At 41.9% G+C, this 22,064-nt stretch overlaps 1 protein-coding gene and 1 non-coding gene across 4 annotated transcripts; both read left to right on the plus strand.

Moving 5' to 3' along the window:
- Nucleotides 1–676: 676 nt before the first annotated feature.
- Nucleotides 677–10,649, plus strand: LOC123180213 (LEC14B protein). 3 transcript variants are annotated; one of them, XM_044592191.1, is made up of 11 exons: nucleotides 677–792; nucleotides 2,089–2,205; nucleotides 3,200–3,667; nucleotides 3,773–3,892; nucleotides 5,379–5,456; nucleotides 6,282–6,455; nucleotides 7,516–7,593; nucleotides 7,978–8,150; nucleotides 8,647–8,802; nucleotides 9,367–9,427; nucleotides 10,127–10,649. In XM_044592191.1, the coding sequence occupies exons 3-11, from the start codon at nucleotides 3,302–3,304 to the stop codon at nucleotides 10,331–10,333; spliced, it is 1,413 nt and encodes a 470-aa protein (XP_044448126.1). In that variant the 5' UTR covers nucleotides 677–792; nucleotides 2,089–2,205; nucleotides 3,200–3,301; the 3' UTR covers nucleotides 10,334–10,649. The 3 variants fall into 3 exon arrangements, with proteins under 3 accessions (XP_044448126.1, XP_044448125.1, XP_044448127.1); XM_044592190.1 differs by having other exon boundaries at nucleotides 3,205–3,667; XM_044592192.1 differs by having other exon boundaries at nucleotides 3,205–3,667; nucleotides 9,372–9,427.
- Nucleotides 10,650–16,810: 6,161 nt separating this feature from the next.
- On the plus strand, nucleotides 16,811–16,891 carry TRNAL-AAG (transfer RNA leucine (anticodon AAG)). The gene has a single exon. It is a non-coding gene; the product is annotated as a tRNA-Leu (tRNA).
- Nucleotides 16,892–22,064: the final 5,173 nt, after the last annotated feature.

Here is a 22,064-nt window from a genome sequence, read left to right on the forward strand (position 1 = left end):
TATGATAATTGCTTGCTATGCTGTTTGGACAATAACTAACTCAAGGTGAGGAGGGGGTTGTCAAATACCCATATCGTAGACAGACTATGTATTTTAGGTCAAGGGTAGAGTTCTTTCCGGCTAATTTTTCTTTGGTCATGCTAAAACACATTTAGAACCACCTACTTATCTCCCACTTTGTTTATAGAAAGAGATATGAATATGCACAATTCCAGTGGTTCGACTTCTTCCTAAGTAAGAATGAAATCGTCACGCGAAAATTTGATTGAGCGTGTTTTCACTGCTTATGATGGAGTACTCTCTTAATTATTCGCTCTATATAAAATAGAGGGACTACATACAAGTAATAAGGTCAATAAAAAACCACCAGCTCGTCCTTGAGAGGTAGGATGGCTTTACGCGATGCTGACCCAAGGCGGATTCGTTATGACGTCACCGGCCAAGCTGACGCAATCCAGTACGCAACGGCGACCGTTGCGAGCCGAGCCGACCGCACCGAACCCCTCCCTCGGCGCACGCGGCCGTCCACTCACCTCCGGCCACGTGTCCAGCTCACCAACCAACCTCCCCGATCACACGCCTCCACGCCCGTGGCCGTTCCGTGGCCCCACGCGTCATTGACCCGCCAGGTAGTCCTAGTTTATGTTTTGCGCGCACCCCCTTCACGTTGCAGTATTTTATTCATTAAAAACCTTCCTTCCTTCCTCCTCCTTCTTCTTCTTCTTCTCCCCTTCCCCGCATTTCCGCTGGCCGTCGCAGGAGACACGAGCCGCACGCCTCCTCTGACACCTGGTACGGATTTCCTCTCCCATCCCGATTTCTCCTCTACTTGCTGCTAGCCAGGAATGGATCGTGGCGAATCGAGAGGCCTTGCTGCGTTATCTTTCTTGTACTTTCGGTTGATACATGTTGGGCTTTGCTGTGTTGAGGGCAGGCAATTCATCAGAGAAGCGCATGCGCCTGAAATCTGTTGCTGGGTGAATACGGATTAAGGGACGTTTTTCTGGTAATTTTGGGCTGGTTGATGGGTCTGGTTTCATCCCGGGGTTGGTTTTTCTTGGGGTGAGCACCATGTGTTTGTTGTTTTGCCTATGGGACGGGGTTTCTTCCAGACATCCCACGTGAGCTGTTTCTTGGATGCTAACCAAGTGTTTAGGTTTCTTGCTTGCTTGTGGCAATTTTCTTATCTAGGAAAACGTCGAGAAGGGGATTTGATTCAGTTTGGCTGTTTGTTAGGCAGCTCATGGCAGTTGGTTCGTTCGGTGATCCCGGTGCCCTTGTGCTTGATGTATGTTTATGCTTGCAACTATATATGGGGACTAGTTCTTCGTGGCGTCGGATGTTCTGGTGCAAGTGCGGTGCGCTTGATGCTAAAAACTGTATACTCAGGTCCAGACCATTTCGTGTTCTGTCCCATTCTAAAAAACCCGACCAATGGGCACTCGTACCCATGGCATTTTCTATTAAAAAGAAACTGCCATAAAAACACCCCACCGGGGCAAGTCAAGCCTGGGTGGCGGCCTGGGCATGCACTTGTTTTATCCCATTCTGTGACTCAGGAACTTGTTGTCTTGAAATACGTCGCTCTTTTCGTCTAACAAAACTGTTGCTTTCGAGGATGGTTTTTTAGTAGGCCTTTATGACCAGCTCTTTCTAAACGAGCAAAGAGTTACGTTCTGACTCACGCCCACCTCTGGGAAATTCTTGTCTTCTCCCATGAGTATCTATTGAACTAGAATTTCAGAGAATATTCTCTGCCAGTTTAGTTTAGTAGCTTTAAGGCATTTGCCCATTTATTGACTCGGTGCCTGTCACTCCTGTTGGTTAGTTACTATAAAACGGCGGTTCTCATCACTGAGGCTGTCTTCCAATTGTTTAGTTTTGATTCCACTAGTTTACAGTGGTTATTATGCTTCTAATGCTTCCCTTACAAATTAGGCTGTTAATACGCATCACTGGAATAGTGGTTACTGTTGCCTCTTCATCAACTTGAGAACCTAATGCCACTCTCACAACCATAAGAAGAATAAGGACAGGCACATCTCTCCTTTTTTTTGTAGATGACTAAATTGTTTGTAAATTTTGTAGGGAATGACTGGCTGTAGAAGTGTCCAAGCCTGTGGAGATCAGCTATACTGGCCTTGTTGGAATTGCCTGGAAAGCTGGATTACAAGCCTGTGTCCACGTTAAAATCATCATTTGGAGGTGAATGCTAGAATTTAATTCTTTTTCACATAATGAGTTTCCGTCTGAACAGATACAGTGATAGTCGTCCTGTTACTCGGACACCAGATTTGGTTTCTTTTGGGGAAATCAGCCCAGCAACACCAATTTACGACGCTAGGTCTTTGGAAATGTATGATACATGTTTCTTCCACAGGCCATCTTTGCTGGTGTAGTGCTACAATGCCGCCTGAAAAGTCAGGTGCTGTGGCTTCAGCCATGGTGGTGACAGCAGCTGCCTTTGCCTCAGTTTTGGCCTAGTCTTGCGCTTAGCTAGTTGGCTGTTGTTTAAGCTTTGTTATTTCTGCTTTCTTGGCGTTTTCCTCCTAGTACAAAATGACACATTTTGATGCTTGTTCGACAAAAAAAAAATGCTTTAAATCCCTTTACCACTCACCCTCTATCATCAGTTGATACGGTTTAGGGGTTATCTTTTTTATCATCTTTCAGTGTGTAAGTGCCATTTCCAATGTCACTTGTTTTGCAGTGCAGTGTCTTTTAGCACTGTTTCTCATTTGCTGTGTTATTATCATGACCACGTTAGGAGTTACTGAGCTAATTGGCACTTTATGCTCCCCCTTTAAAAAGTGATGTATCTAGAATAAACTATATAATCATTTTTTAAAGGAGGGGAAAGATATCCCAAAACTCCACACAGTTACAAATTTAGTTACACGGATTCCTCCATCCACATCCACTCCACATGTAACACATACTACTAATGCACTACCCACATTGCTATTCCTGCAAAGAAACCGTCAAGATCCCCTCTGAGTAGGCCGGCTTGCCTCCAAACTCTACCTTAACTGTCAATCCTCTATAAAGCTCTACTGTTATCAACTTCTGCGTATGACACCTTTTTGGAATTTTATCTATGGATAATTAGGAATAAGAAATAGCTATGCCTTTTGCATACAAACTTGATTATCTTTCACATACAGACTGTTTTTGTGATATGTCAATTGCGTTATTTAAGCATAGGTATTCTGTGGATATCTAGCAATGGAAGGATCATTGGTTATGCTTGAGAAGTGACCAATGGTTTCTTAAATAGTATTGACTAAGTCAGTGGCCAAACATGTGCTCCAAACGGAAGACGTGTCATGGAGGACCATCTCAACAAGAGCAAGACAGTCCTGCAGTTGCTAATGAAGTGTTCGTCATTGATGAGGAGGTTTCCCATCTTACTAGGCTTAAATCAGAGCCAAGTGAGAGAACTCGTGCATGCCTTCATGCTGGCAAGAGCCATATCTCTACATTCAACCTGTTGTCATCAAGAGAATCCAATCGCTCCGGATTTGGTAGATTCTCTTCAGCCGATTGCTCTTATGCTCTTCGCAAACACCTACCAGTAAGAGGCCCGTGGTGTGTTGATAACATGGACTGCGCTGCATACATCTCACAGTTCTCTTCGGATGGTTCTCTACTAATTGCTGGGTTTCGGGTATGTGATTATTATGATATTATGCAGAAGAATTTACTTCATATGGTTATATATGTTTACCGCTTCTTTGTTGTTTAACAATCTTTGATGCGAAAATGTAATCAGGGAGGCCGGATCAGAATCTATAACGCTGACAAAAAATGGAAGATCCACAAGGATATAACCTGCAAAAGTCTTCGGTGGACAGTATCAGATATTGCTCTCTCACCTGATCAACAATACCTAGTAAACCTCTTACGCATTTCTTATTTGGTTTTGTTGTAACCCTGTACATGTTTTTTACTCTATTTTAGTTTCTGTTTAACTTGTTTTTCTCCTGGACAACCCATAAGCATGTTTACATGCTTGCCTGGATGTACTTTTACGCACTGTCCGTATTATGCCCATTGCCATACAAAATACTCTGTGCAGTGTGTCAGACTTCAAGTCACTTCGATGAATTTTACATCAAACTGGTCGGATGATTTTTTCAGCATCTATTTTGTTCTTTGTTTCCTCATATAAAAAATGTTTGGTAAAGGCAGAAGGATCCCTCCATTTAACTGTCCGCTGTTAGATAGAAGTGAGGCCTCTCCGCAAACGGATAGCACCCCAGTGGAGTCCGCATAGCGGACTCGAACGCGGATGAGCGGGTTCAGCACCTTGAACTGCAGCCACTGAGCTAGCGCTCCTTTCTCCTTCCTCATATCAAGAGATTGACCCTTTGTTTATAGCCATCGAATAGTTTGTAATAAAATGGTAGTGTTTCATATGTTCAGTGCCATAGAATTTGCAGCTGCATTAGCATTTCAGCCTCATGAGCTACACTTTGTGCACCCTATGCACAATAATAAGTTATTAGATCATTTGACCCAGTCGTTATTTTGTCAGTCAGATCAATAACAGTAACCAATCATAGGCTTATTTTCTCCAAAAAATGTTACCACCTCCCTCATATCTTGCTTGTTATTTGTCTCCAATATATAACTTTGGCTATTATTATTTTATTGAAACGTTATTAGAAATATTTTTAACATATGACGAGATGAAATTATTTTATTCTGACAAATCTGGTAATAGTGCTTACAGTTGAGAAATCCTAATACTTCTGTATGTATTAGCGTATTAGTGTTCAAAGTTTTGAAGGGTTGACTGCTCACGTTCTGATAGTTAACTAAAAGAGATGGGGAAATAATTGATACTCCCTCCGATCCAAATTAATTGTCACCGATTTAGTACAACTTTGTACTCAAGTTGTACTAAAGCTGCGACAATTAATATGGATCGGAGGGAGTTAATTATTTCCTGCTGTTCATGTATTTCATCAGAGAAAATCGTTGCTTATCTTGTTGATATTTTAGATACTTCCCTGTCTGTTTCTATACATTCTATATAAAAAAGGGCAGCCCGGTGACCTCATGGTCACAAGGCAGTAGCTTTACCACTGCGCTAAGGCTCCCCTTCTGTTTCTATACATTCTATAATATAGGAAAACTTTTAGACCTGAGTAAAAGGCAGGTAGACTTGCTTTTCTTGGCAACTTCACTAATAATATATTTTCAATTCTTTTTCACCATTTTAGAAATACTTGTAAAAATTCCATCCATCAACCATCATTTTTGGCAAATAATTCTTAGCTCTGTCATTGACTTTATGAACTAGACTTGATGATAGTTTAAGTTCATGCACATATTTGTTTTATACCCTAAAGTGCTATTGATCTGTTTTGCAGGCATATTCCAGTTTGTCCCCTACTGTTCACATAGTAAATGTTCAGAATGCTCTGAAGCAGTCACATGCTAATAGTACAGTATGTCCTCTTCTCTAAATTACAATATGGCCAAGTCTACCTCTAGATAACCGAATCGCATACTGTTTGTTCTATGATAATTCCTGTTCAACAATTGTCATAAGCATGTTCATGAAAATATATCTTTTGGATTAAATATCCATGTTTTCCTCTTTGAGAATTAATTTTTGGATAAAATAGTTGTATTCCTGGTATAAACCCTGAATCCGGAGCATAAGTTTACTGTGCTGTGCTCGATGGCAGTCCAGGGCTGATAGCTCTGCAGAGCTGCATTAGTAGGATAGGTAAAAGAATAGACTGGGAGATAAGTGTCAAAAAACGTCTTGTATTAAGTTACAGAGGGAGTAATACGTTATTTCTTGCTTAACTGGTAATAAACTAGGGCAGGCATTAATACGTTATATAGCCCGCATACAAAACTCTAGATAGAAGCATCAATTTGAAGCCTAAGAACACTAACAACTTGGAAAGATCTCTACAAGGAAACTCATCAAATCCTAACATAAGGAGATGGAGGATTATCTAGTATGCTGCCACTGACCCTCCCTGTCAGGAAATTCAAGCGCTATTGGATGTCTGTCTATCTTTTAGTTCTCCTACAAAATAGTACTCTGAGGATATCAAGCCTGCCATTTCTGGTACCATTGTTGTACGAATGTAAATGAAGAAGATACTCGACACATCCTGCCTGCCATTTGCATGATTGCCAAATGAATGTGCTTTACTTTGGCAAAAAAGAAATGCTTATAACATTTATTTTGACCAGTTTTTTTTCGCAATATGCTGTTTTCTTTACAAACATTCATTTTATTTATCATAATGCAGGACATTCATGAGGGTTTGAATTTTTCTGCTGCTGACGATGAATCCTCCTTTGGAATATTTTCAATAAAGTTTTCAAAAGATGGCCGTGAAATTGCTGTTGGAAACAGCAATGAGTCAATATGTATTTATGATCTTGGAGCAAACAAAGTGACAGAGCGAATTCAGGCTCATGTGGTATGAAAGTCAAATGCACTCTTTCTTTTGTTCTTTCCATAACCTGTCCTTACAATGTACACAACACTGTTTGGTGATAGACATATCTGCTTAGGTCATATTTGTATGTACTTTTAAAATCATTTCAAGTATCTAATGTGAACATTGTTACTGTTTGCATGCAAAGAAAATTAAAGGAGTTTGTACGATTTTAGTCTGCTGCTAATAGAAATGCACTTACATTATTAGTAAAAAAAGCACTTACATTGCATATTCTACATGCTTTTGTACTGCATCCTCTAATGGTTCATTATGACTGAAGTAATCATCCACATGAAGCAGATTGAAGTAATGAACCACAGCAAGCAATAGTTCTTGGTGGTGCTTTAAGCATAGCAGTTTGGATAGATACTGATAGCATGCTAGAAGCTGTGCTTTGTAGAGTACTGAACTGAAATAAAATTTGTGTTTGTAGGAGTCTCACAGTGTAGTGTAGTATCACATAAACACCTAATGCCTCTAAGAGGTATTTCCAAACCAGAAGCCAAAAGGAAAATGTCAAACAGTTTGTGGCGTGCCATCACTATTCAAGGTGTTTGGCTTTCTGCAGAATTGCAGGGTGATGGTATATGGTGAAAGAAAACACTGTAAATGTTAGAACCGCTAAGTCTGAAGTAGATTAGGTGGCAAGTAAATATATAACTCTCAGTAAAACCAATCACTACGTCAGCTGAAGCAGCAGCTGTGTTGGTAGTCCTGTGCAGGCTGGAAGTTGTCTCCTTCGGACCTGCAGTATTTGGCCTACGGATACATGAATAGATGTTTATGCAGTTTCAGTTTAAAGCAGCTGAACAATGCTACACTACTGGAATAGTGGTTACGGGACGTGACAGTGGTTGGGTCTATTCGCAAGTTGTGCAGTACAACACATGTTGCCCATGTGCATATCTAATGTTGCCGGATCTATCATAGTTTCGGAATGAACAATATGTATTTATTTTCTTGAGTACCCAATGTTCTATACAAAAGAGTTATGTTTGGTTTCTGGAAATCTTATTTTCAATTCCATTGGTTTTTAAAGGCTGATGTTAATGCGGTCACGTTCGCTGATGAATCTAGTGATGTCTTGTACTCCGGAAGTGATGATAGCCTCTGTAAGGTGAGCTAATTTCTTTGAACCTGATTATATATTATTCAAAACCCATTTCAAAAGATACATCTCACTGGTTCAGTAGAGAAGAAGTTATCTAGCACATGTAGCTGGCTAATTATACCAACAATCTGAAACATTAGTGAGTTCAAAAACTTATCGGCAATGTAGCAGTGTATATCAGTGATTACTGCATGTGATATCTAATGTAATTTTCTTTGCTGAGTGCAAACTCCAACATGATTTATCTGAACACATGATTCCTTTTTTGATCTGCCTAGGAAATGTGAAATCAATGAAAACCTGAAGAGCCTTTAGAGTATCTAATAACGTTCTCATTTAATCATTATTCACGGAGGATTGACTTGTTAGACAATGTTTTACAATCTTCAGGTGTGGGATAGGCGCTGCCACAAGAGAACGAAACCAGTAGGTGTTTTGGCAGGTCATTTAGATGGAGTTACATTTATTGATAGCCGTGGAGACGGGCATTATTTCATCTCCAACTGCAAGGATCAGACTATTAAACTATGGGATATCAGAAAATTGTCCTCGGCTACGAAGGAGTAACTACCAAAACTTGTTTTACATGGTCATTTCTAGAAGTACTGAGATTTGTTTATACTTGAAAATGATTATTACGTTGTAGGCGAGTAGGAAGGCAAACTCAGAATGTTCATTCAGATGATCAACTCTGGCAAAAGTGAACTGTGCCGAATTATATGTATTGAGTGGAGCTAATAGAATATATCGAGTTTTTCCTGTCCTCTATGAACATGTTTTTCCATACCAGAAATACTTGCAGAGGAGCCATAATTAACTTTAGTGGCCCACTTGCTGGGGTGTTGATAATATTAATTCAGGATTTCTAGGGTTTATGGACTATGGTGGTAATTAATATTTTCGACATTATGGAACAAATGTTTTTTTTTTGTCATTTTCTCTGGCTTTTTAGTATGTTCATGGCTTTATATTTATCCTATGTGAACTCATAAGGTTATTTATAATCCCAAGATCTATTTCCCCGTTTTATTCTAACTTTTCGTACAACTGTTTTCTCAGCTGCACACCGAAAGCATACGAATGGGATTACAGATGGATGACCTATCCATCAGAAGCCCGATTTTTGAAGCATCCATATGATCAATCGCTAGCCACATTCAGAGGCCATTCGGTGTTGCGCACACTTATCCGTTGTCACTTTTCCCCAATGCACAGGTTAGTTGTGAACTTGTGATTGTTTTACTTCAACTCAATTTGAGTGTTTTCTTTCACTCGCTGCTGCATCACATAAATCTTTCTACAAACATCTGAAAATCCTTCCTGCTGTAGGCTATCTAAATTGGCTTTTTAGTGCAATAGGGGCAAAAGCATGTAAATCATCTTTCTACAAACACCTGAATCCTTTCCCAGATCCCAACTGGTGTGGGAGCTTCTAGCACTAGGTCTGTCCTTTCTTTAAATGTACTCCCTCCATCCGAAAAAACTTGTCCCTTAAATGAATGTATCTAGCACTAACTATGGATGTATCTAGCATCAAGTTAGTGCTAGATACATCCATTTGAGGGACTAGCTTGGGACAAGTTTTTTCGGACGGAGGGAGTATGGCACAAAATGCTGCTTTTCGTTTTCACATAGGTAAAAGCTTGTGGTTGTAGGAGGAGTGGCATAATAGAATACTATCATCAATTCATCATATCATGCAACGGTTTATACTGCTACAAGTTATGGTTGTTTTGTTTTATTCAGTAATATTGTTTGTCACCTTGTTATTTGTTGCAGCACAGGTCAGAGGTACATATACACAGGATCCAGTGACCAATGTGTCTATATTTATGATGTGGTATGAGCCTTAGATGCTTCCTTAAATTGCCCTTTTTAAATATGATTCTACTATTTGCAAATCCTGGTGGTTTTGTGTCCACATGGGTGAGCACTCCCATTTGATAGAAAGTGGATGACATACTATGAAAGGTAGATATCATAGTTGTAGTAGATGGAATCATGTACACTTGTACACAACTGTGTCAGCAAAACCTGAACATAAAATTGAGGATTAAAAAATCCTCAAATTGTTTTTAAATCATAAAAGCTTTCCGTATACAAACTTCATAAAAAACTCTTTTGTTATATTAGGAGGTTCGAAATTTGGGGTTCTATTATACTGTTGGTGCTTAGCCAACATTGATCAACTTATGAATATTTTTTAGAATGAGTGAAATGTTGTGTTAATTGGGATAATAAGCTAGTCAAGGAAATTTTAGGTAAAAGAGTTATGTATTATGTCCATGTCGGTGAATAGATCATATGCTGCAGGTTTTAACTGTAATTATGACATTCTGACTATCTATAAGTATGGCCCTGAAGTAACAAATTATGAACCTGAATAATATCATGATTCTGTAGATTATAGTATAAGCTGTGCTGTTCGATGCCTTGGTATAGCCAGGTTTAACCTCAAAGTATTTCAAAGGGTCTTGTATGCATAGTTCCAATTTCTAATTGCCATCTTAAAGTTGCTATGTCCCTGCTTGGCTTGCAGGCCACTGGAAACGTTGTCGAAACACTCAAATGGCATGAATCGATTGTCAGAGATTGTTCCTGGCACCCGCACCTCCCGACGCTCGTTAGCTCTTCGTGGGACGGCTATCTGGTACGGTGGGAAGCAACGGAGGACGACGACGACCCAACCACCCTCAATAAAGGGAAACAGAAGATGTGTCCAGAGGGATACACATTCACGCTGTAGAAACATTCCGTGGCAATGGCATGCCACGGGTTGGCGCAAGCTTTTTCTCATGCAAGTATATATCAAAGCAGTAAGCCGTTGTACAGATTCATCATACTGTAGGAGACATCGATTTTTTCGAACCTCACGGTCTTTTAAAGGGTAATATGAAGGATTAGTTTAGGTCCGAAAGACTTGCACAAATCCACAATAGAGCATCAAGGAATGTTGTGCTAGACTAGAGCTTTTTGTTATAATAGGACACATCGATCTGCCCCCCTTTTGTAATAACAACTACGAGTAAGTTTTAATTGATGGGAGAGAAATGTTAGGATGATCTCCACCGTGTGGGCCCAACGGCCCACCGGGCCCTTAGATCCGCGCCCTGATCGGGGGCGCTCAACCCACTATGGTTGACGGGCCCCTGTCACCTGCACTATATATAAAGAGGTGGGGTCGGCGGCTCGGAATACGAGGTTCGTCGCAACGCCGTAACCCCACCTACATCCCTACCGATGTAGGGTTAGTGCAGTGCTGACGGGAAGCACCGTCACCACTTCACCCACTCTCTGCCACCGCAGCCGCCACCATCCCACCATGGCCACCGGCGGCAGCTCTTCAGGCAAAGGAGAAGGTAATCCCTATCACCACTGTTGCCGGAATTCTAGCCTACCCGATCCAAGAGGATCTAACAATGGTATCAGACCATGTAAGGCTAAGATTTTCGGTAATCCCTCCCTCCCCCCAAGAAACCTAGACAGGGCAAAGAAAAATTCCTCAACAGAGAAAGTAGCGCCGCCGTCATGGCCGCGCCGTTCCTCTCGATCCGGATGGGAATCGGCATGCCGAGCCATTCAGAAGAAGAACATGGGCAGTGGGGGCACCACGCCTTCATCACTGCCAAAAGAACAGACCCCATCAGGGCAAAGGGGCACCGCGGCCAAACCGCTCGACGGCGGCGCGCTCACCACACGGGGAACGCGCAACCGGCGAGGGGGATGGCAACGGCGCCACTGCAGGACTGCTCTGCCATCGCCGCGGGCAGGGGGAGCACAGAAGGGCGGACCACGCGTCTCACTCCCTCTCTGTTACAGAAAGGAAAAGAGGGAAGGGAAAGAGCTCGCGCGGCGCGGTGGCACGACGTTGTCGCTGCCGGCCGCCGGAACCCCATCCCGCTGCACCGAGCAGGGGAGCAGAAAAGGGCTCCACCGCGTCTCTCTCTGTTGAAGGAGGCGTGGGTGGAGGAAGAAAGAAGGGGGAAAGGGAAGAAGAGGTGGTGCTCGCCGGCGAAACGGCTGGACCGCTGGAGGAGCTCCACCGCCGCGGGAGAGAGAGCGAAGAAGGAGAAAGAAAGCGCGGCGCGACGCGGTGGACGTTGCCGTCGCCGGCGCCCTGGCGCGGCGTGGTGGCGCTCGACGCTGTCGCCGGCGGCCGGGGGCGAAGCTCTCTTCTCCGCCGTCGCACGGGACAGAGAAGAAAAGAGACGGAGGAAAAACAGAAATGGCTAGGGTTTCGGTCGGGAGGATCGATCGAGGAATTTTGATCCAGCGAATCGCACGGATGGCCGTTGGATTTCCATGGATGGTCCAGATCAAATCCCTAGCGCAGCACTGGGCCGTTTGGGCCGAAAGTGGTGGCGGACCAGGACGAGGCCAGGCTGGCTTGCAAGGCGCGACGCGCCGAGCAGGCCATGGGCCGGCTGGCTTCCGCTGCGGGGCGTGCGTTGCAGGCCGTGGGACGGGCTGTGCTAGCAAAGAGGCCCGTCGGCGTTCCTTTTAATCATTTTCCAACGAAATTTTTTGTTTAGGAAATAGCAAAGTAAACAGAAAAAGTTGCTGTGAATGAAAATTTTCTGAAAAGGAAATGTTTATGAATTTTATTAATAAAATAATAAAATTCATGATTTTTTTTATTTTGTCAAAGAAAAGTTTCTGTAAAGAATTAAAAGTTCATGTATTTCTATTCATGATTTTCCGCTGCGTAAATAATTCATAGTGCTCTTTTACCAAGAAAATAAAAGTTTACATAGAATTAAGTTTTTAAGATCATGTTAAAGTAAAAGATTAAAATGTTGCTTCTCGAATGCATTTTTGAACCAACCGGTTAAAATTGCTTAGCGAGTAAAAGAGTACAGAATTGTTTCTGAATAGAATATTGTAAAGTTTTCGCTGCATGGTAAATGTTTTATCCTCCAATTAAATTGGAACCAACGGGAAAATTTAATTGGAAGAACTGTTTTTAGCATTGTTTTTCCCTTGTGGGAGAAATAAGATGCAGATAGTTTCCGCTATGACAAAAGAAAGATATTTGTTTTAAAGTTAAAATATGGTATTGTTATTTTCTGACTAACGTTGATGATAACAATACTATAATTCTATGAGTCTTATGTTCAAAGCTTAAACTCTGATAAATTTTGTGTCAAAGTGATCAATTTTCAGAGAACTGTTAAAGATGAAGAAATGCTCTTGAACTAGAGAAATGCATATTTCTTGTTTCCGCTGCAATAAAGTTGATGATGATGATTATTTCTTAGCAAAGTTGTTTAATAGAAATACTATCATCACACTGTTTATGAGTTATATGCATTATTTCCATTTCCGCCCAACGGTGATATGGAATTAATGTAGAAGAACGAGTTTTATTCTAATTCTACCACAACAGTGATTTAGAGTATAAAAAGAAAGTTTTAAAAAGTTTAATGTGCATATTTTTTAACCAGACCAACGTAGGGTTATTTTTTATGCTCATTATTGTTGATTATTGGCTAAGTTTTCTCAGACTAAAAGTTTTCCATGCTTTCATTCGTGAAAGCGAATGGCTGGGTACTTGTTACCCGAAAGATGACCAAGAAAGGTCATAATGTGAGGGAGTATGTTCTCTCTAAAGAATGGCTTCAAAAGAAAAGAATTCTTGGATATTAATCCAAGAAAAGAAAACAAATAGATCATTGAGAGTCTTGGTTGACGAATGTCTTTCATGTATTCTATATGAAGAAGATTTTTCAGTCAACACGATTTGAGATGAAACAAGCAACATGCGTGTTTAATTTGACCAACGTCGGATTAAGCATGTGTGTCAAAGAGCGTTCGGATTTATTTCTGAATTTCATGATTGCATATGCAGTCAAAAGAGCCAATTCTGGCATTTATGTTCCTTACAGGGAATTACCCGCATAGCGGGAAAAGAGGATTATGATAAAACCCGCATGGCGGGGAAAGTTTGGGAAAATACCTGCGTAACTGGGTAAAGTTGACATAGTATTATGTCAAAAATCCTATACGTCAGGAGAAATTTTGGCTAAGACTTATCCTGTGTGACAGGAGAAAGATATGATGACTCATGTGCGTTTAATGTGTCCCACTCTGGGAGAAAAGTATGGAGTAGCTATTATGCTTTCCTAGTATCAACCGTACACCTTATGTGCAACGGTCATTAAGCACTCAATAAATCCAAAGAGAATAAAAGTTACAGACGAACCTAAAGATAAGAATGATATGCAAGTGTGACTTGCAAAAGTACTAATGATAAAGAACTATTTTGAGTTTCTGAAATGGAATGAGGAATAGGAAATAGTACTCCCATACCGTTAACAGATAACTTCATTACATATGAAGTAATCAGATACATGAAGTAGATACTCAAAGTTTCCTCAATTCACAAGAGTTGTGAATGGTTTTTCGAAATTGTGGCAGAAAAGTTCTTGCCACATTTCGAGGGGGAGAAAGAAATATGAAATATCCATTAATGAAGAATGTGAAAATCTGGGGGAGTACGACGATCATAATAATACCCCTAAAGAAAAGAAATAGATGTATTCCTGGATCTTTTACAGTTTCGAAAGCAGACTAAGGAATACTAAGACGGTGCTTAAAGTGCCATAAAGAAGAAAGTTTTAACAGAATAAACCCAAATAATAAAGTTTAAAGATACGCCATTTTTAGTAAAGATGGAGTAATCTGGGGGAGCATGGTATGAAAATACCTAAGACTCGAATAGATTGTATCTGGGGGAGCATGTTGTATGACTTATACAACACCTGTTGTTAGCTCCATAAAGGAGGAATGAGTAAACATGGATCTTGTGATACAGGTCCTGTAATACCTATTGCTTCTTGGAGATGAAAGACTATAGGATCAATTTGCCTGTTAGTGGCACATCATGATCGACATCATGATCTGAGTTACATCAGATGAAAGTAAAGAACACAAGGGATACTTCTTCAAGAAGTCTTTTGTGGACTAGAGCAAGTCTCTAGACAGTGGCATTTAAAGTTAGAAGAATCAGATGTTTTTTGGGTTAAAGAAAATGAGAAGACAATTGTATTCATGCAAAGTTATAGAACGGGAAATTTATTTCCTAATCCTGTGCATGTGCATGACGTTCTACTTGCTAATGATGATGTCAATCTACTGCAGCAGGAGAAAAGAAGTTCTTGTTCTCAAAGTTCAAAAGAATGTTCTCAGTAGAGTGACTCTCGTTATAATTATTGAGATTCACCAAGAAAAAAGAAAGGGGTATTAGGAGTGTCGCATGAGCATACTTTGAAAAGTCTCTAAAGTATGCATGTGAGAAAACCTACGCCTGTTCTTATAGTAAAGGGTAATGATTTTGGGAACTTTAGTGTTCCAAGAGTCAATGTGAAATAGACCAAAAGAATATGGTAACATATGCTTCAGCTGTTGGAAGCTTTATGAATGCAAAAGTGTAACATTACCGTGACATAGTTCATATATCCGGGTTGTTTTGGCAATGTCCAGTACATATTTAAACTGATGGAATGGAGTCAAAGATATCGGCCTCATGCTGAAAGAAACAAGTGCTCTCAAAAGGTTGTGAGTACAATAATAAAAACTTGTGAAATGTACAGCGAAATCCACAATTGTCGTTGACCTTCACATTAGGAGTTTTTGTGTGGAAGAACTCTATAGAATGAATCATTTATCATCAATGTGATGCACATATAAAGTATAGCATGATATGAGGCTGAGGGACAGGCAAAATCGTTATGGAAACCTGTACCCGGAGTTGACAGCAGCGATAACCATTTAAGTAATTCACTCCTATGACAACGAGTCAAGTGTGGTGCCAAACACATTGACACAAAGTTGTACGTTGTTAAGGAGAAAAGTCCGGAATTATGTTGAAATGCTTGGAGCATAAAAGCAACAAACAAGTTTTTGCAGATCTGCTTATTAAAGGCTTACCGACCAGTGTGTTTGGAGAACACACAGTCGACATGGGTTTTTTATGGTATAGTCTACAATTTCCGGACAATAAAAGGGCCCAAGGTTAAAGAATTTGTTTCAAAACTGAGAGGTACGTTGTGGCTGTCTGATTCTATCGGCAATTGAGCTGTGACGATGAAACATGTTCTATGTACTGATCTGTTATGAAACGAGTAAAGTAAAAGTATAAGGTCAAAATAAAAGTTGAGATCAAGGGGGAGAATGTTAGGATGATCTCCACCGTGTGGGCCCAACGGCCCACCGGGCCCTTAGATCCGCGCCCTGATCGGGGGCGCTCAACCCACTATGGTTGACGGGCCCCTGTCACCTGCACTATATATAAAGAGGTGGGGTCGGCGGCTCGGAATACGAGGTTCGTCGCAACGCCGTACACCCCACCTACATCCCTACCGATCTAGGGTTAGTGCAGTGCTGACGGGAAGCACCGTCACCACTTCACCCACTCTCTGCCACCGCAGCCGCCACCATCCCACCATGGCCACCGGCGGCAGCTCTTCAGGCAAAGGAGAAGGTAATCCCTATCACCACTGTTGCCGGAATTCTAGCCTACCCGATCCAAGAGGATCTAACAAGAAATGGTTCTTTAAGAGAATTTCTCGTCTCCTAATGTTGCCCGAATTCAACTAATGTTGACCGAATTCTTGTCACCACGAAAGAGTAGATAGAATGCTTATGATTTTGTAAGTTGTTGTGTTAGCCAACTATTTTGTTAGGCAGAGTTTTGAACTTAAGAGATTCTTTTCTCGCTTTATGTGCAACCCCCCCACCCCCCACCCCCACCCACCGCCAGCAAGCAAGACCACTGCTGCATTTTTTTGACAAAACAAAATAATTCTAGAACGTAGATTGAATAACCATACTATCTTCATGTAACTTGGTCATAGGAGACTTGCATGTTGCATCCCCCATCAGTTCTTATGCTAGAATAATAACATTGACATCCTATTGTACATGATCCAGGATTATTTTACACACTGAAAGGAAACTTGCTAAAGGAGCGAATATGTTGTGAAAAATAATAACATTCTGTTGGATCACGTCCAATGTATGTATTTGCCCTGGATTTCTAAGTAGTGGGAAATAGCAAGATATTCAACAATTACGGATCGGGCCGTGGAATAGGGAAGACCTTTTTTTTAGGGTCATGGGAGAGCAGTCATGTTTGAAAATTTTCTTCCAGCCATGTTTTAAGGAGCAAAACGTCTCGAGCTTTATTTAAATGTATATATAAAGATCACAAAACAGCATAACAGATCAGATGGCCGAGTTGGTCTAAGGCGCCAGATTAAGGCTCTGGTCCGAAAGGGCGTGGGTTCAAATCCCACTCTGGTCAAATAACCTTTTTTTCTCTATATATTTTTTACACGTGTTTTTTTCTCTATATATTTTTTACGTGTTTTTTCTCTATATGTTTACACGTGTTTTTTCTCTATATATTTTTTACACGTGTTTTTTCCTTTATATATTTTTACACGTATTTTTTTCTCTATATATTTTTTACACGTGTTTTTTCTCTATATATTTTTTACACGTGTTTTTTTTCTCTATATATTTTTTACACGTGTTTTTTTCTTTATATATTTTTACACGTATTTTTTTCTCTATATATTTTTTACACGTGTTTTTTTCTCTATATATTTTTTACACGTGTTTTTTTCTCTCTATATATTTTTACACGTGATTTTTCTCTATATATTTTTTTACACGTGCTTTCAAACACCTAACCCTCTACCAATAACAAGTTCAAGTGTACCTTTTTTCTCTATATATTTTTTACACGTGTTTTTTTCTCTATATATTTTTTACACGTGTTTTTTCCCTATATATATATTTTTACATGTGTTTTTTCCCTATATATATTTTTTACACGTGTTTTTTTTCTCTATATATTTTTTACACGTGTTTTTTTCTCTATATATTTTTTACACGTGTTTTTTTCTCTATATATATTTTTTATATGTGTCTTTTTTCTCTCTATATATATTTTTACATGTGCTTTCAAACACCTAACCCTCTACCAATAACAAGTTCAAGTGTACCTTTTTTCTCTATATATTTTTTACACGTGTTTTTTCTCTATATATTTTTTGCACGTGTTTTTTTCTCTATATATTTTTTACACGTGTTTTTTTTCTCTATATATATTTTTTACACGTGTTTTTTTCTCTCTATATATATATTTTTACACGTGCTTTCAAACACCTAACCCTCTACCAATAACAAGTTCAAGTGTACCTTTTTTCTCTATATATTTTTTACACGAGTTTTTTCTCTATATATTTTTTACACGTGTTTTTTTCCCTATATATATTTTTTACACGTGTTTTTTCCCTATATATATTTTTTACACGTGTTTTTTTTCTCTATATATATTTTTTACACGCGTTTTCAAACACCTAACCCTCTACCAATAATAAGTTCAAGTGCAGCCCAACTCATACACAACGTGACTAGTACGTTAGCGAAGATACCACCTAATAGGGTAAGGTCGCCTGCTCACTGATCAGGCCAAGTTCACGTGTTTTTTTTCTCTATATATTTTTTACACGTGTTTTTTTCTCTCTATATATTTTTTACACGTGTTTTTTCTCTCTCTCTATATATTTTTACACGTGTTTTCAAACACCTAACCCTCTACCAATAACAAGTTAAGGTGTACCTTTTTTCTCTATATATTTTTTACACGTGTTTTTTCTCTATATATTTTTTACACGTGTTTTTTCCCTATATATGTTTTTACACGTGTTTTTTCCCTATATATATTTTTTACACGTGTTTCTTTTCTCTGTATATTTTTTTACACGTGTTTTCAAACATCTAACCCTCTACCAATAACAAGTTCAAGTGTAGCCCAACTCATACACAACGTGACTAGTACGTTAGCGAAGATACCACCTAATAGGGAAAGGTCGCCTGCTCGCTGATCAGGCCAAGTTCACGTATTTTTTTCTTTATATATATTTTTTTACACGTGTTCTCTCTCTCTCTCTCTCTCTCTCTCTATATATATATATATATATATATATATATATATATATATATATATATATATATATTTACACGTGTTTTCAAACACCTAACCCTCTACCAATAACAAGTTCAAGTGTATGTTTTTTCTCTCTATATATTTTTACACGTGTTTGTTTCTCTATATATTTTTTACACGTGTTTTTTCCCTATATATATATTTTACATGTGTTTTTTTTCTCTCTATATATTTTTTACACATGTTTTCAAACACCTAACCCTCTACCAATAACAAGTTCAAGTGTAGCCCAACTCATACACAACGTGACTAGTACGTTAGCGAAGATACCACCTAATAGGGAAAGGTCGCCTGCTCGCTGATCAGGTCACGTGCACACGGGGTAAGAATGGGCGGGGGCGGGGGGGGGGGGGGGGGCATGATGTCGGCAACTCCGCCTCGGCTGCACCCTGCCGCCACGAAGCTGGCACGTCCACGAGCGTCACTGGCAGCGAGGAAGAATAGAGCATGGGAGGTCGCCGGCTCTCAGGTCCCCAAAAGGCCACCACTCCTCCAGTCCGGTTGAAGTTAAACTTGGTGGGCTCATCATCGTCGGCCGATTAACCTCTTGCAGGCTGCGAAGGTGGAGCTCCATTTTCCTCGCATGGGGGGGACCTTTTTTCTCTATATATTTTTTACACGTGTTTTTTTCTGTCTCTATATATTTTTTACACGTGTTTTCAAACACCTAACCCTCTACCAATAACAAGTTCAAGTGTAGCCCAACTCATACACAACGTGACTAGTACGTTAGCGAAGATACCACCTAATAGGGAAAGGTCGCCTGCTCGCTGATCAGGCCGCGTGCACACGGGGTAAGAAGGGCCGGGGGGCACAATGTCGGCAACTCCGCCTCGGCTGCACCCCGCCGCCACGAAGCTGGCACGTCCACGGGCGTCGCTGGCAGCGAGGAAGGATAGAGCAGGGGAGGTCGCCGGCTCTTAGGTCCCCAAAAGGCCACCACTCCTCCCCTCCGGTTGAAGTTAAACTTGGTGGGCTCATCATCGTCAGCCGATTAACCTCTTGCAGGCTGCGAAGGTGGAGCTCCATTTTCCGGGGCTCATGGCCAGCCGGACATGAGGAACGGGTGCCGACAGTCATTTAGACTAGGTTTTGACTACGATTTAATTGAAATATATCGAAATGTAATGAATTTGCTCTGGTTTAATGAAAAACATTTGGTTTTATATGAAAATTATCCAAGTATAAATAAATATCGTCCGATTTATTTAAATATGCATTTAATTTGTTCACTTTTGTAAAATTTCTTCTAAGTTGTAAGAGCATCTACAGCCGGGCGCCCCAAGCTGGCCTCAAACGCCCAGGCGACTCGCCCGGTCACGAAAAATTGACCCAGACAGACGCTTCAAACCGGCCTCAAACGCCCGGGCTGTCTAGCACCCCTCATATCCAGCCCAAATATGCGGCGGATATGGGGCGACTCGGGCGTGTGTGCCACGTCGGATCTGACATGCCCGACCCACCACCGACCCCATGAATGCCCCACAAAAAACCCCATCCGGCTCCTCGCTCGAAACCCTAGCTCACTCACTTCCCTCTGTCGCTCCGTCCTCTCCTCTCATCCCGGCGCAATGTCCGGCTCCTACAGGGACTCCGGCTACGACCTCGACGTCGACGAGGAGCTGGCCCTCCGCATTGCCTTGGAGCGGTCCAAGATGGACACCGGGGCAACTCCGGATCTGCAGCGTCGGTGCAACACGGACGCCGAAGTTGGACCCTCCCGGCCTGCTGAGCTCCGGCAGGACAGGGCAGTCAGCACCGCCCCCACGCCGTCCCCTTCCCCCGTCGGCCGCTCCTCCGCGCGGGCAGCGGTGGGTGCTAATCCATGCGCCGCCGTCCACATGCACACTCCGGAATCGGAGCGCGCGTCGCCCACCGTGAGAGGCAGTGTTGGGGAACGTAGTATTTCAAAAAATTTACCTACGATCACGCAAGATCTATCTAGGAGATGCATATCAACGAGCGGGGAGAGTGTGTCTACGTACCCTCGTAGACCGAAAGCGGAAGTGTTTAGTAACGCGGTTGATGTAGTCGAACGTCTTCGCGATCCAACCGATCCAAGTACCGAACGTACGGCACCTCCGCGATCACCACACGTTCAGCTCGATGACGTCCCTCGAACTCTTGATCCAGTTGAGGCCGAGGGAGAGTTCTGTCAGCACGACGGCGTGGCGACGGTGATGATGAAGTTACCGGTGCACGGCTTCGCCTAAGCAGTACGACGATATGACCGAGGTGTGTAACTGTGGAGGGGGCACCGCACACGGCTAAAATATCAACTTGTGTGTCTTTGGGGTGCCCCCCTCCCACGTATATAAAGGAGGGGGAGGTGTTGGGGAACGTAGTAATTTCAAAAAAATTCCTACACACACGCAAGATCATGGTGATGCATAGCAACGAGAGGGGAGAGTGTCGTCCATGTACCCTCGTAGACCATAAGCGGAAGCGTTATGACAACGCGGTTGATGTAGTCGTACGTCTTCACGATCCGACCGATCCAAGTACCGAACACACGGCACCTCCGAGTTCAGCACACGTTCAACTCGGTGACGTCCCACGAACTCACGATCCAGCAAAGCTTCGAGGGAGAGTTTCGTCAGCACAACTGCGTGATGACGGTGATGATGATGCTACCAACACAGGGCTTTGCCTAAGCACTGCTACGATATGACCGAGGTGGATTATGGTGGAGGGGGGCACCGCACACGGCTAAAAGATCAATTGATCAACTTGTGTGTATATGGGGTGCCCCCTCCCCTGTATATAAAGGAGTGGAGGAGGGGGGAGGGCCGGCCCTCCTATGGCGCGCCCTGGAGGAGTCCTACTCCCAACCGGAGTAGGATTCCCCCCCTCCAAGAGTAGGAGTAGGAGGGAAGGAAGGAGGAGAGAGGGGGAAGGAAAAAGGGGGGCGCCGCCCCACTCCTTGTCCAATTTGGACTAGAGGGGGAGGGGCGCGCGGCCTGCCCTGGCCGCCCCTCCTCTTCTCCACTAAGGCCCAATAGGCCCATTACACTCCCCGGGGGTTCCGGTAACCCCCGGTACTCCGGTATTTGTCCGAACTTACCCGGAACCCTTCCGAAGTCCAAACATAGTCATCCAATATATCGATCTTTATGTCTCGAACATTTCAAGACTCCTCGTCATGTTCGTGATCATATCCGGGACTCCGAACTACCTTCGGTTCATCAAAACACATAAACTCATATTACCGATCGTCACCGAACGTTAAGCGTGCGGACCCTACGGGTTCGAGAACTATGTAGACATGACCGAGACACGTCTCCGGTCAATAACCAATAGCGGAACCTGGATGCTCATATTGGCTCCTACATATTCTACGAAGATCTTTATCGGTCAAACCGCATAACAACATACGTTGTTCCCTTTGTCATCGGTATGTTACTTGCCCAAGATTGGATCGTCGGTATCTCAATACCTAGTTCAATCTTGTTACCGGCAA

Source organism: Triticum aestivum, chromosome 1D (assembly GCF_018294505.1).
Source record: "Triticum aestivum cultivar Chinese Spring chromosome 1D, IWGSC CS RefSeq v2.1, whole genome shotgun sequence".
NCBI classification, from domain to species: Eukaryota; Viridiplantae; Streptophyta; class Magnoliopsida; order Poales; family Poaceae; genus Triticum; species Triticum aestivum.

Coding starts and splice junctions, on each gene's coding strand:
- LOC123180213 (XM_044592191.1), top strand. CDS start 3,302: ATGTGCTCCAAACGGAAGACGTGTCATGGAGGACCATCTCAACAAGAG. Junction 3,893..5,378: donor CACCTGATCAACAATACCTA/GTAAACCTCTTA, acceptor TCTGTTTTGCAG/GCATATTCCAGTTTGTCCCC. Junction 8,151..8,646: donor TTGTCCTCGGCTACGAAGGA/GTAACTACCAAA, acceptor CTGTTTTCTCAG/CTGCACACCGAAAGCATACG.